Source organism: Balaenoptera acutorostrata, chromosome 3 (assembly GCF_949987535.1).
Source record: "Balaenoptera acutorostrata chromosome 3, mBalAcu1.1, whole genome shotgun sequence".
Classification (NCBI taxonomy): Eukaryota; Metazoa; Chordata; class Mammalia; order Artiodactyla; family Balaenopteridae; genus Balaenoptera; species Balaenoptera acutorostrata.
The window spans coordinates 172247580-172261973 of NC_080066.1; the positions used below are offsets into that span (position 1 = coordinate 172247580).

A 14394-nucleotide genomic window follows, 5' to 3' on the forward strand; every position below is an offset into this window, starting at 1 on the left:
GATATTGAGCTGAATGAGCTGTTTATATATTTTGGAGATTAATCCTTTGTCCGTTGATTCATTTGCAAATATTTTCTCCCATTCTGAGGGTTGTCTTTTCGTCTTGTTTATGGTTTCCTTTGCTGTGCAAAAGCTTTGAAGTTTCATTAGGTCCCATTTGTTTATTTTTGTTTTTATTTCCATTACTCTAGGAGGTGGATCAAAAAAGATCTTGCTGTGATTTATGTCAAAGAGTGTTCTTCCTATGTTTTCCTCTAAGAGTTTTATAGTGTCCACTCTTATATTTAGGTCTCTAATCCATTTTGAGTTTATTTTTGTGTATGGTGTTAGGGAGTATTCTAATTTCATTCTTTTACATGTAGCTGTCCAGTTTTCCCAGCACCACTTATTGAAGAGACTGTCTTTTCTCCATTGTATATCTTTGCCTCCTTTGTCATAGATTAGTTGACCATAGGTGTGTGGGTTAATCTTTGGGCTTTCTATCTTGTTCCATTGATCTATGTTTCTGTTTTTGTGCCAGTACCATATTGTCTTGATTACTGTAGCTTTGTAGTATAGTCTGAAGTCAGGGAGTCTGATTCCTCCAGCTCCATTTTTTTGCCTCAAGACTGCTTTGGCTATTCGGGGTCTTTTCTGTCTCCATACAAATTTTAAGATGATTTGTTCTAGCTCCGTAAAAAATGCCATTGGTAGTTTGATAGGGATTGCATTGAATCTGTAGATTGCTTTGGGTAGTATACTCATTTTCACAATGTTGATTCTTCCAATCCAAGAACATGGTATATCTCTCCATCTGTTGGTATCATCTTTAATTTCTTTCATCAGTGTCTTATAGTTTTCTGCATACAGGTCTTTTGTCTCCCTAGGTAGGTTTATTCCTAGGTATTTTATTCTTTTTGTTGCAATGGTAAATGGGAGTGTTTCCATAATTTCTCTTTCAGATTTTTCATCATTAGTGTATAGGAATGCAAGAGATTTCTGTGCATTAATTTTGTAACCTGCAACTTTACCATATTAATTAATTAGCTCTAGCAGTTTTCTGGTGGCAGTTTTAGGATTCTCTATGTATAGTATCATGTCATCCGCAAACAGTGACAGTTTTACTTCTTCTTTTCCAATTTGTATTCCTTTTATTTCTTTTTCTTCTCTGATTGCCGTGGCTAGGACTTCCAGAACTATGTTGAATAATAGTGGTGAGAGTGGATTAACAGCTGATTTCTCAGCAGAAACTCTGCAAGCCAGAAGGGAGTGGCATGATATACTTAAAGTGATGAAAGGGAAGAACCTACAACCAAGATTACTCTACCCAGCAAGGATCTCATTTAGATTTGATGGAGAAATCAAAAGCTTTACAGACAAGCAAAAGCTAAGAGAATTCAGCACCACCAAACCAGCTCTACAACAAATGCTAAAGGAACTTCTCTAAGTGGGAAACACAAGAGAAGAAAAGGACCTACAAAAACAAACCCAAAACAATTAAGAAAATGGTCATAGGAACATACATATCGATAATTACCTTAAACGTGAATGGATTAAATGCCCCAACCAAAAGACATAGACTGGCTGAATGGATACAAAAACAAGACCCATATATATGCTGTCTACAAGAGACCCACTTCAGACCTAGGGACATTGCTTTGATGTATTTGTGTGCTGTAGCACTTTGCTTCCTCCTTCTCTACTCCTCACCAACCATGTAACATGTCCATGTCCCCATACCTGGTGTGCTATTTGTACCTCTGGGGACGAAATGTTGGTCAACAGAATGTGTCACTGGCATTTCTCCTTCTTGTTAACAGTATTGTTCCCCTGCATTGCTAGAGACTCTGATTGACTCTAGAAACATTCATTGGATAGTCCTTCAGATTTCTTATTCTGTGTGTGTGTGTGTGTGTGTGTGTGTGTGTGTGTGTGTGTGTGTCCGTGTTTGCCAAACTTACAAACTTATTATTTAGACCAACTTTTAAATTATTTTTAACATTGAAGGTGATAGATGATTCATTAACCGGTATCATTTGCCACATTCTATTTTGGAGAAAGTAATTTATACTGCCTCTTGGGCTGGCTGTAGTAACAATTTTGACTAAGTGCTTTCTAACATTAATCTAAACCAATCCTTGATTTAGAATCACCTCCTTTCTACTCCAAGACCGGCTTGGTTAAAAAGTTTTTCACTGGGTGTCTTAAAACAGTGAAAATGCTTGTCTATAAATGTAGTAAGGTGTCATTGTGATACATTAATCTTTCGTCTTTTCTTGCCTCTCCTGTTACAGGACCATGAGTGGTAACATATCTGCAAAATGTTTTATAGGATATGGAGTGCAACATTTTAAGCCAAGGAATTGAAAACGGGATACGAAACAAGAAGACAGGGGAGGGAGGGAGTCGATCAAGGTCATATCTGTATATTAAGAATTTGGTGGTAGAAAAGCCAAGAAAGGCAAGCTCGCATTTATAATGGGCAGGTGGCACTAGGAAGTAGTGGAAAACCTGCTGATCTCAGAAGACATGGATGGGAGTTCTTTGCCTCATAAAGTCATCAAATTATGAAGCAATTAGCGAAAGTTATAAGCTATGACGTTGAGCATCTGATGTGGCCATTTTGTTTACCTGCCAATGATTTCAGTGCCCAAGAGGGAGCAGGGTTAGGACAGTAACCTGAATACCCACATGGACGGGTTCTGCACGTTGAAATATGAAGCCCATTCATCATAAGACAAGCCTAACGGTTTGTTTTTTTTTTTTTAAAGAGAGATCATTTTTATAGCTACTTTATTTATTTATTTATTTTTTGGCTGTGTTGGGTCTTCGGTTCGTGTGAGGGCTTTCTCTAGTTGCGGCAAGTGGGGGCCACTCTTCATCGCGGTGCGGGGACCGCTCTTCATCGCGGTGCGCCGGCCTTTCACTATCGCGGCCCCTCCCGTTGCGGGGCACAGGCTCCAGACGCGCAGGCTCAGCAGTTGTGGCTCACGGGCCCAGCTGCTCCGTGGCATGTGGGATCTTCCCAGACCAGGGCTCGAACCCGTGTGCCCTGCATTAGCAGGCAGATTCTCAACCACTGCGCCACCAGGGAAGCCCTAACGGTTTTTAAAGATGCATTTTCAGAGGGTGTAAATAATGCATAATTGGGAAAGTGTGCTGAGGCCATTTTGAAGGATGCGTTTGGAGGAACGGTAGTTCTGAGTGCTGCTGAGTGAGTGTAGACAAGCTCGCCCTCACGCTGGTTTCTATTCTGTTTTAGCACATCAGGTCCACCCCTCTGGCCGGGCAGCACCTTCTTCAAGAGAAATGGAGCCCTTCTACAAGGTAGGTCTCTGGCGGCCCCCCCTCCCCCTCCCCCTCCCCCTCCCCCATCCCCACACTCCTCCTTCACTCCTGGTATCTGTCGGGAGAGTTCTGTCTGCTGCAGAGCGGGCACTCTGTGACTGCTGTGGGTTGGCTCTGTTTGTCCAGTTCTCTTTATTTCTTCCTACTGACGTCTCCTGGTTGATATGAATTGTTAGTCTGAAATAAGACGGCTTCTTTGGTCTGCTGTCACTGGTCAGATTCCAGAAGTGTTTGGCTTGCTTTGGTGAAATTGGAATTATGTGGCAGTTAGGATGCAACGATAGCATAAATTGGGCTGGTAAAATCAAACCCTATTACAGGTTTCCAGTGCTTGGGCTGTGAGGAATGTTGTGGGTGTTTTGGCACTTGGGTCATCGTGGAGATCCACTTGTTGCTTGCTCTGCCCTGACGTCCATGTGTGCCCGGAAGGGTGACTGTGGTTTGTTCTGAGGCTCAGAGTTCACACACCCTCCCTCGTCCCTGCCGGCATCATTTGCAGGGGGACATTCTTTCTGCTGTCCGGTCCATCCTCAGCTGCCTTGCGCGACTTCCTGTACTCAAGGAATTCAAACTGCCTTTCATCTCTACTTTTGCTGTCAAGTTTCTTTAAAAATGGCCAAAGTCGAAGAAGAACACATAGCTAAAAATAGCCATGAGATGCACGCTAACTACTTCGAGAAAGTACTTTGGGGAGATGTCTGCTCTGCGGATCAGCTGGAATTGGCTGGCCCCCGAGTGTCTTCCGACTTCCCCATTAGCCTCTCTTGATTGGGTAGGTGTCAGAGTGGCACAACTGGCCCAAAGCAGATGGATTTGGTTTTGCCAAGAGCTTTGGAACTGTACTGGGCTTAGGGTGTGGAGTTTCAGTGCATCTTGGTTGGTTTAGAGCTGTTACGCCTCTTTTCCCTAAAAGTTACACGCCCAGGGCCAGCCATGTGTGTGAAGGAGTAGAATATATATGTAGCTAAGAAAAGAGGCATTTATCTTCAGGTTTCCAGAGTAGCTCAAACAATTGTGAGAGATGTCATCACATTTGTGCTATTGTTTTCAAGGCCATACAATTGTATGCTGTCTTTTTAATAGCCTGTGAAATTGGGAACTTAAGAATTTCTTTGCATCTTTGCTTGGTCCAGGTGAAATTTAGGTAGGCAGGTCTGATTAATCCTAATTTTAATGACCATCATAAATATCCTAAATATTTAAGAAAAAAGAGAACTCCCTCCACTCTCAAAAATTAATACATAATTTAAAAAAAAATCTATTCTGTTCTCCCTTCAGAAAGTGTAAATGGAGACCGATTATGATGAGCCTTTGGGTTTTTTCAAGTGGATTTCAAAGTTATGTGCATCCTTATTTTTCCTCTAGATCTGTAGCAATGATATGAATATCATTCATGGTTGGATTATTTTCACAAAAGGGATTTTATTTACTTAGAGCATTTTCTTATAGGATTTTTATTCATTAAGTTCCACATGAGGGAAGATTTGCTCTAAGCATGTTAGTTTTGGGTTATTTCTGCAGGACAGAAGCATGAGGGAAAAATTGATAAGGTTTATGAAGTTGAGTGATTTCACCGTGAGATTCTGTCTCATGGGTGGTAGACTTTTTTTCTTTTCTACATAGGGTTAAACATTCTCCTAATTACTCTAGGCATTGAGAATTAAATTATTACAGATTTCAGATGCTCGTTGAATCCACATCCAATTCAATACATCCCATTTACTTTTTTTGTACATGTGAAAATCAGAAGTATCGTGGTGAGCATTCTGGAGTGTGGGTGGGGATTTGCTAATGGTTTTTTTCCTGTTGTGTTTCTTCATTTGCTGTATCTGTATAGAGCGTTCACGAGACACTTACATTGTAATAAGGTTTTTTAAACTCTGCGTGTTCTTCTGAATTAATATTTTTTACACTTTATTTTATTGATGTGTAGTTGATTTACAATGTTGTGTTAGTTTCTGCTATACAGCAAAGTGATTCACATATATATATATATAGATATATATATATATATATCTATATATATATATATCTTTTTTATATTCTTTTCCATTATAGTTTATCACAGGATATTGAATGTAGTTCCCTGTGCTATACAATAGGACCTTGTTGTATATCCATTCTATATATAATGGTTTGCCTCTGCTAATCCTAAACTCCCATTCCATCCCCTTCCCACCCCTCCTCCCCTTTGGCAACCACAGGTCTGTTCTCTATGTCTGTGAGTCTGCTTCTGTCTCATAGATAAGTTCATTTGTGTCATATTCTTGTGTTTCTCTGGCGGGCAGTACTGGCTCATCAAGAAGTTGCTGATGCCCACGAACAAAAGTTTTACAGTAAAGATACGGGCATAGAAAGAAGGGAGCTGCCCAGTCATGGCAGAGGAAGGTTTAGTTTAGAATCAAGTAGAAGAAAATGTAGCTGATTTATGCTCACTTTCTCATCTTTATACTTTATATTTTCAATATATGTCCACATTTTTTCTTTATGTCTAAAGCAAGCAGGAGGATGTTTTTCTAGATAATCAGACTAGGAAAGAACTCTGTTACTAGGTTCCAGCCACAAGGATTGGGATTGCAGGCCAGGAGGATCCCCTAAAAAACCCAGTTCCTAGAAGCAGGGTAGTAGGTGAAGCTTGGTCACACAGGGTGACACAGGGACCCAGCAGCCGGCCAGTAAAGCCCAGCTGTGACCGTGGGCCCTGACCACAACCAGAATTGGCGAAACCGGACTGCACGGGGCCGGGGAGAACCTGCTCTGTGAAGTCACCCTACGGGTTGAGACTAAAAGAATCCAAAAGCAGCAAAATGAGCAGATGTGCCCCATTGCTTCGAGGACAGAGCCTTGTTTTTGACAGGAGGGAGGGAACATGGGCCTGTCACTTCTTGGGAGAGTTGACACTTGTACAAGGCCTTAAAAAGTAAATAGATGGGGGTGGTGCCAGGAGGGAAACGCCCAGAGCACAGGGGCACGAGAGGACCACAGGTAGAGAGAGCGATGGGGGCTCTATGGGGTGGATGCAGAAATGAGGGCTTTGCGGGCACTTTGCAATAATGACATCATCATGCACTCCAAGATGTTTTTCAGAAGAAAGCTGAGATTTCCAAAGAGGAAGTAATGGAAGGTAAAACCTGAAATCAGTGGAACAGAATGACCTAATTGGTACAGTGGGGAACCGATGTGTATTGTCTAATAGTTGTTTGGTTTATAAGCTGTTGAGCAGAGAGGTAGTACAGTTCTTTTTTTCCAGCATAAAAGCAATTGCAAGAATTAACTGGAAGCGCTCGAGGTCCTGTTGAGGGCGGCCTCTGTGTTTCGGTTCTCGCAGATTCACTGGCAAGAGGGCCTGCTGAATCATCTTGCAGTTTTGAGGATAATGGGGTAAGATTCGGTTTGGATTACACCAGGCATGCGTACTTAACATAATTGGTCATTTCATCAATTCACAGTATTTATTTTAAATGCCATTTAGGCTGCTAGAGACATTTTAGTATGTTAGCAGTTTCAGTGGGTAGAGAGCACTTCAGATCTTGTACAATAGTAACCTAGCTGATTGCCAGAAGGGGACAAACCCTTTGTTAAAAGGGGACCCAGGATGGGGCCCAACAGATAAGTGTGGCTTATTCAGAGCCCTCAGGAGTGGCCAGCTGACAGGTGTCCCCAACTGTCCCCTCTGCCTGTCTCTGTGTGTCTTGGTGACAATCTCTGTGTGTGAAATACATTTTTTTAACCATCTTTTTTTTTTTTTAATTTTTACTAGAGTATAGTTGATTTACAATGTCGTGTAAGTTTCAGGTGTACAGCAAAGTGAATCAGTTATACATCTACACATAGCCACTCTTTTGTAGATTCTTTTCCCATATAGGCCATTACAGAGTATTGAGTAGAGTGTCCTTGTGAAGTACATTTTTAAATTTCTTAGGTTATAATATCTCTTATTTTCTTAATTAAAAGAGTAAACTATTGTATGTTTTCTTCCAAACTCCCTGGCCCCGAACTCCCCCCTCTCCTTCTGCCACATAGATACACATATTCCCTTCACCCATCAAACTTAAAATTAGGTTACTTTATTTAAACATCACCCTTGAATGAATTATTTTAATGAGTCAGTGATTCCTAATTAAAGACATTCCTCACCTCTGGTCTGACCCTTCAGGGTCTGCCCCCTGGAGGGTGCATCCCACAGCTACACATGGCATCGCTGCTCTGGCTCACATCATTTCTTCTACTAAGAGTTGCTACGAGGTGCCGCCCATCCGATCCTCCATGTCTGCCCCGCTTTGGCCTTCATAGGCTTTATAGGCCTCCGAGCTCCCCACGGAGTTTTGTTCAGAGAGAAGCTGCTGCCTTTACAGCTCTGAGCCAGCTGACCGTCTGGGCCTACACACACTGCCCCACCTGCAAGCATTTCATTAGTCTCTGTCTCTGTGTGTCAGGCACTGGATTAGGCTGGAACTCCCCTGGGAGGCCCAGGGCCTGCCCCCTCCACCACTGACCGCCCATCCTGGGGTCAGACCACACGTCCCAACCCTTCTTGCAAAGCAGCTCAGGCCCTGATGCCACCACAGGTCATGCAGACCTGTCTAGGTACCAACCCCCTGCCAGCCTTCCGGGCCCTCCCTCCGGTTTTCTCCTCTCTATCCCTCCTGTATGGGGCCACTAATTATTATTAACTCTATTCCCATAGGATGCAGGGGTGGAATTAAAATAAATTCCCTAACATGCATAGCAGATGCTTATTTCTTTTCACTTCTGACAGCCCCCTGGATGAGCTAATGAAATGGAAAGAAGACCTTCCAGGCCTTTTCAGTGCACAGAGCAGGACTGAGCTGCCGCAGGCCCGAGAGCAGATAGGGGAAAGGAAACCAGCTCTTCTGCTGTCAGATGCACGTTGTCCCCATGAGCGCACAGATGTGCTTGCCACTGGTGTGAAACGTGCAGGAAGTTGATTATGCCCAGTAGATGACCTGCTTTGGGGAATGCCAGCTTCCCAAGTTCTAGGCCGGCTTCATGCGCTTATTTTCCTGGGAGTCCTATTATGTATTGCCCGCTCTCCACAACCCTTACGCCTTACCCTCTCCCATAGCTCCGCAGTGGGTTTTTTCTGGTAAAATGTATGCAGTACCTCCCTTTGGTTGTGTTTGGGGCTGTGAAAGTCTCAGCAGCAAGTAGCCAGTACATCAGAAACAAGCTCCTGTGGAAAGGAGCCCTGGATTACCAGTGAGGGGACCTGGCTGTGGTCCCAACTCTACCACTTGGTAAACTCTGACCTTGGGCAAAACTCAGGCACCCCTAGGGTTTCATGTTCTTGCCTGTGAATTAAGGAGCGGACCTCAGGAGTGGCAGGGGTTTCCTGCGGATTACAGCTCTGAGCCATACTCGCAACTTCCCTAGAGGGGGTCAAGGGCTTTCCTGGCGGTCCAGTGGTTAAGACTCCGTGCTTCCACTGCAGGGTGCACAGGTTTGATCCTTGGTCGGGGAAGATCCTGCATGCTGCGTGGTGCGACCAAAAAAAAAAAAAAAGACAAGAAAAAATGAAATATAGTAAAGTGGGTCAAAATGGTTTCGAGGCGTAGCTCAGCGGGAGGAGTGCTACCTTCAGCCAGCAGTGTCCGCGGATGGCCCAAGGAGAGGAAACAGGGTGGTGGCTGGCTGGCTACATCTTGATCCTTGAACAAACCCTTTCTCAGACCCTTTCTCATGGATCGTAGGAAGGCAACATACTACAGATTTGGACAACCTGGAAAGGACCCATCTTGGCCTCGTGGGCACCTGGCTTAACCCTCTCTGTGGGGATAATAATAAACATGCTTGCCGTATGGGGTTCTTATAGGACTCAATGAATTCATATCAGTAAAGCCCTGAGAACAGGCTGAATTCCCATAGTTATTATATCATTGTACAAAACTATGAATCTTAGGAAAACAGGGCTAGCATCCTCTGAATGTGGTGTCCCTGTGCTGTTTCTCTTCTCTGCTAAAATTTCCCTTGTCCATTTGTTGGGGCTAGTGATTCTCAGAACAGGGCAAAAGATGGGATACCCCAGATCCTATTGGATTTATATGTGGATCTGAAAGACAACTTGTTCAACTCTTTATATCAGATTCCTTTCAAATAGGACTGCTTCCGTGTGAGGTCCCCCAGCTCACAAAGACTGAGTTATACCCCTTGCTGTACAGTTGTACATACCCAGCAGGTGCATAGATGACCACGCAAAAAAGCACGGATTCAGCACCACATCAGCCCAGGTTTAAATCCCTCTCTCTTTGGGCACCCAGTTGTTTGACCTTGGGCCTCAGTTTCAAGTGTCTGTAAAATGGGGCTACGAGTTGTGCTCCCCAGAATCTTTGCAGAGATTAAAGGAAGGTGTGAACGTGGAAACATTTGTCCAGTCCAGTGCCTGGCCTGGCACCTCACAAACACTTAATAAAGAGTGAAGTTAACCTTTGACTCTGTTTCGTGCCCAAGGTTTTTGATCGTTAATCCTGGCCTGGCGTATTCAGGGTGAAAGGTTCCAAAATTCCTTAAAGGAGCGGTCTCCCAGAAGCCTCTCCTTTGCATGATGTCCACTCACACTGCCAGCCTCGCCAGTGTTTCCTGTCTGATAGAACCAGGGTGTCTGCATGGCCTGGGTCTCTGGTCCAGACGCTTCCTTCTTTCTCTCCATCAAGACACAGATTGAAGGTTTTGTTCGGGTTTACCCTGCCCCTCCCCTACACATTGCTTTCCCATTTGGTTGCAGCCTCTGGGCTCTTTGGCTTCTTTCATCTAACCTGCTCCACAAGCTGACTCTTTTGTCCATTTTGCAAAGAGGGCATCCACCTAATGCATAATCTCTTGATTCTTGCCCCCAGGCATACCCATTTCAAAAAAAAAAAAAAAAAATGACAGTAATAACAGAAAGGGAACAAAAAAACCTCTCTACATTTTCCCCCTAGTGCTAATTGCCTTCTGTCTTTGTTTGGCCTGCAGAAGCCCTTTGGTTTTTTGGAGGAGCCCTTATCTCTTGGCCTGTTTGTCTTATTGTTCTGCCCTGAATTATTTGTAAAGATATTTATGTAATACAATAATAAAGTCACCTGGCTATTTTTGTTTACTATCAAGTGAAGTTAAAGGGCTGCTGCTCTGTTCTTCTCATCACTCAAGTTCTGTGTGGTCACTGAGAACATGCTCCTAAGTTAGTTAAAAACTGTAAGGAAATGCAGTTTTGTTTTATTTTTACCCCCGTCTTTTTTTTTTATTGAAGTATAGCTGTTGTACAATATTATATGTTACAAGTGTACAGTATAGTGATTCACAATATTTAAAGCTTATACTCCGTTTATAGTTATTATAAAGCACTGGCTGTATTCCCTGTGCTATACAGTATATTCTTGTAGTTTATTTTGTACCTAATAGTTTATACCTCTTAATCCCCTCCCTCCTTTCCTCTCCCCACTGGTAACCATTGGTTTGTTCTCTACATCTGAGTCTGCTTCTTTTTTGTTATAGTCACTAGCTGGTTGTATTTTTCAGATTTCACATGTAATACCATACAGTATTTGTCTTTGTCTGACTCAGGAAATGAAATTCTAAAAGGAGCCTTTGATAGAATTCTGACCTTCACTGTCTTTTTTTTTTTTCCTTAATTTATTATTATTTATTTATTTATTTTTCGCTGTGTTGGGTCTTTGTTGCTGCATGCAGGCTTCCTCTAGTTGTGGCGAGCGGGGGCTACTCTTGGTTGCGGTGTGCGGGCTTCTCATCACGATGGCTTCTCTTGTTGCGGAGCACGGGCTCTAGGTGCGCGGGCTTCAGTAGCTGTGGCCTGTGGGCTTCAGGAGTTGTGGCTCACGGGCTCTAGAGTGCAGGCCCAGTAGTTGTGATGCACGGGCTTAGTTGCTCTGCAGCATGTGGGATCTTCCTGGACCAGGGCTCAAACCCATGTCCCCTGCATTGGCAGGCAGATTCTTAACCACTGTGCCACCAGGAAAGTCCTTCACTGTCTCTTGGGAATCCAGATTTGCCCCAACTTCCCAGTGTCTGCAGCCTGGCATGGACACTGAGAAAGCCTCAGCCAGATAGCCTGTGTTTTCCTATCTGACTTTAATTTCAGCCAGTCTCTGTACCATTGTCCATAGAAACCCTGTTCATGAAAGTCCAGTGTTGTACTCGGCCCTATAGACAGAAATAGGGAGGCCAGAAGGAGCTGCCAGCTTTACCAGGGACCTGGCATTGAGAGCTTCCTCTGGGCCAGGCCCCTGCCGGGTGGGTGGGTATAAGCTGGTTCTGCTGTTTCCAGAGGAAGGTGGAAACTGGGGCAGGAGTTTAGGAGATTGGAGGGCAGGGCCCGAGAGGGAGTTTTAGAAGTTGTCAATCCAGAAATGACCGTGGAAGTTACGAGCATAGATGAGATTTTCAGGAGGTTATAGAATGAAAAAGAGGGGAAAGCTCCATCTTGAAGACCTAGATTTGTGATAGAAAGAGGAGTGCAGCTGGCAGCAAGCAACCATGACATCAAAGAAGCCGCTTAGTCAGAAACTGGAGGAAATCACTGAAATGAAGGGAAAGAGTTTCAGAGACGGGGGACTGGGCAAGAGCAGCCACTCTGCAGAGAAGCCAGTGCGGGCGTCGGGGGGATGGATGGGGCTGAAGAAAAGCCACCTGTGGGCTCTGATGATTAAAGTGGCACTAGGGCCTTTGGGGCACGACTGCTAATCTTCTGTCTCTATGGACCTGCCTATTCTGGACGTTTCACATAAATGGAATCAGACAGTAAGTGACCTTTTGTGTCTGGCTGTATATAGTCTTTACACTATTCCTATATTAGCTTTATGCCTTAGGTATTATTACTCCCGTTTTGCAGATGGGAAAAATAAGGCCTGGAGCAATTGTGCTGCTCAAGGTCACAGAGCCAGGATCAGAAACCTGGGCTCACACTCATCTTTGGCTCAAAATGGCATCAATATTTCTAAACAGCTCTGCACTTTAGGTGTTTAGACAGACAGCCTGCTGTGTTTTGCAGACTGGGGCTGGGGAGAATCCAGTTATAATGCTTAAAAGCAATTTATAACGATGAGACAAAAAGATAGAAATGAATGCTTGTCTTCTTTTGTTTGAGTAGTTAAGGGGCTTCCTTTCTTCTTTTGTCCCCTCACATGACTCTTGCAAACAGCTAACTTTAAGATATTTTAAAGACTGAGGAAAGAGAGAAAGGGAAATCCTGAAATTAGTCATTCAAAGATTAATGCAATGAGAGGGTGCACTTCTTATCAGAATGAATATTTTATTTGAGTGTATCTGAATTTTATACTAGGAAATAGAGAGATAAAGATAGTTTTACACGGGTTACAATTCAGTGACAGGAATATTTCCTTATAGTTTAATCTTTGGAGCCTTTAAAAATGTTTTCCTTGTCTATTAAATTGTATCGTATAGATGATAAAAAGATTAGAGAACTTTGGATCGTATTGTACTGCAGAACCTGCTTTTATCAAAGTGCTCAATCTTAAAATACAACTGAAAAAGTCAGCCCCCTTGAAGTCCTGTTTAACCGTGCGTGGATGGAAGTTTAGAAATATTTCAATACAATTGCCAAGAGGCTTACAATGAAGAAGAATTTTTTAGAATAGGCTAAGGGAAATGTTCACATCACGGTTTCAGAAGTGAACTTAAAAGCATCCACCTGTAAACTGCAAGAGGTCAAGTTTGTGTTCTTGTTTGGTTCCCTTGACGACCAAAAGGTGTGGCTGAGAACCCCTGGGTAGTACTGGCTGCGCTGCGTGTGATAGGTCAGGAGTGTATGCCTGTGTGTGTGTGTGTGTGTGTGTGTGTGTGTGTGTGTGTGTGTGTGTGCGTGTGTGTAGATGTGACTCCCCTGCCACCCCCCTGCCCCTCTTCCTCTAGTGTTTCCATCCCACAAAAGATGGTATGAGGATAAAAGACCTCAGTTTTCAATTCAGGCCCACCTGGATCCATTCCCTGCCTTACTGCCTAATTGCTTTCTGACTTTGGGAAAGTTACGTAAACTTCTTTGAACTGCTGTAAAATGCAAAAATACCAGTCTTGCAAGATGAATATAATTATATGTAAAGATTAGATGACGATCTGCGTATTGTCCCTGGCACTTAGTAGGTGCTCCGAGTGTAGCTGCCATGACCACTGCTTCCCCTCCAGGGGAGGCAGCATGATGGGAGAGAAGAGTATGGATCTTGGAGCTGGCCAGTCTTGGCTGCAAAGGCCAACCTCTGCCGTCCACCAGCTGCGTGATTTCAAGCAGCTTATCCGATTGTTCAAGCCTTTCCAGCCAGTAAAGCAGATAGTAGTGCTTCATGGGATTTTGTGAGAATTAGAATAGTGTGTGTACAGGGCTAGCACAGTGCCTGGTGATTACTGTGTTCAGTGAATAGAATTCATTATGTTTATGATAGCATTTCTGCGATTTCCTGAGGTTTTCAATTCCTCCCACCCCCAGACAACAACATAAAAAAAAAAAAAAATCCTTGCCCAGTTGAACTGATGTTACATCTTCAGGAATGTTTAAGACTGTTTTCAGCCTCTCTGAAGCTCCTGCTACATGAAGGCAAATGTCCACAAGATATGCACAGGAGGAGGAGAACTTGAGCCCTCACCAGCTGTTCTCACGGACGCTTTTGAGTGACTAAGATCTTGCAGAAATGTGACACAGAAGAAGAAGTTTCCTTGGGGATGGGTTGGAATAGTTTGTGATCTGTATTCCTGTTTCTTCCTCTTAGTGTCTTGATGGTGCCAGAATACGAACTATTTGCAAAGATTCGTTTCAAAGATGGGAGGGGGCTTCCCTGGTGGCGCAGTGGTTGGGAGTCTGCCTGCTGGTGCGGGGGACACGGGTTCGAGCCCTGATCTGGGAGGATCCCGTATGCCGCGGAGCAACTGGGCCCGTGAGCCACAATTACTGAGCCTGCGCGTCTGGAGCCTGTGCTCCGCAATAAGAGAGGCCGCGATAGTGAGAGGCCCGCGCACCGCGATGAAGAGTGGCCCCCGCTTGCCACAACTAGAGAAAGCCCTCACAGAAAAGAAGACCCATACAGTCAAAAATAAATAAATAAA

The 14394-nt window shown here is 43.8% G+C and overlaps 1 protein-coding gene across 4 annotated transcripts in view; it reads left to right on the forward strand.

The window, feature by feature from the left end:
• LOC103019590 (EF-hand calcium-binding domain-containing protein 11-like) overlaps positions 1–14394 on the forward strand; it is a 238117-nt gene that overhangs the window by 183491 nt on the left and 40232 nt on the right. For 2 of the 4 annotated variants that reach the window (XR_009007397.1, XR_009007394.1), the window contains 2 exons: positions 3242–3306; positions 8087–8736. Coding sequence is in view for 1 of the 4 variants with exons in the window: in XM_057542258.1 (XP_057398241.1) it covers positions 3242–3306 (65 nt within the window). In the remaining 3 variants the exon portion in view is untranslated. Of the gene's footprint in view, positions 1–3241; positions 3307–8086; positions 8737–14394 lie in introns of those variants that run through there. The other 2 variants (XR_009007393.1, XM_057542258.1) reach the window with 1 other exon arrangement.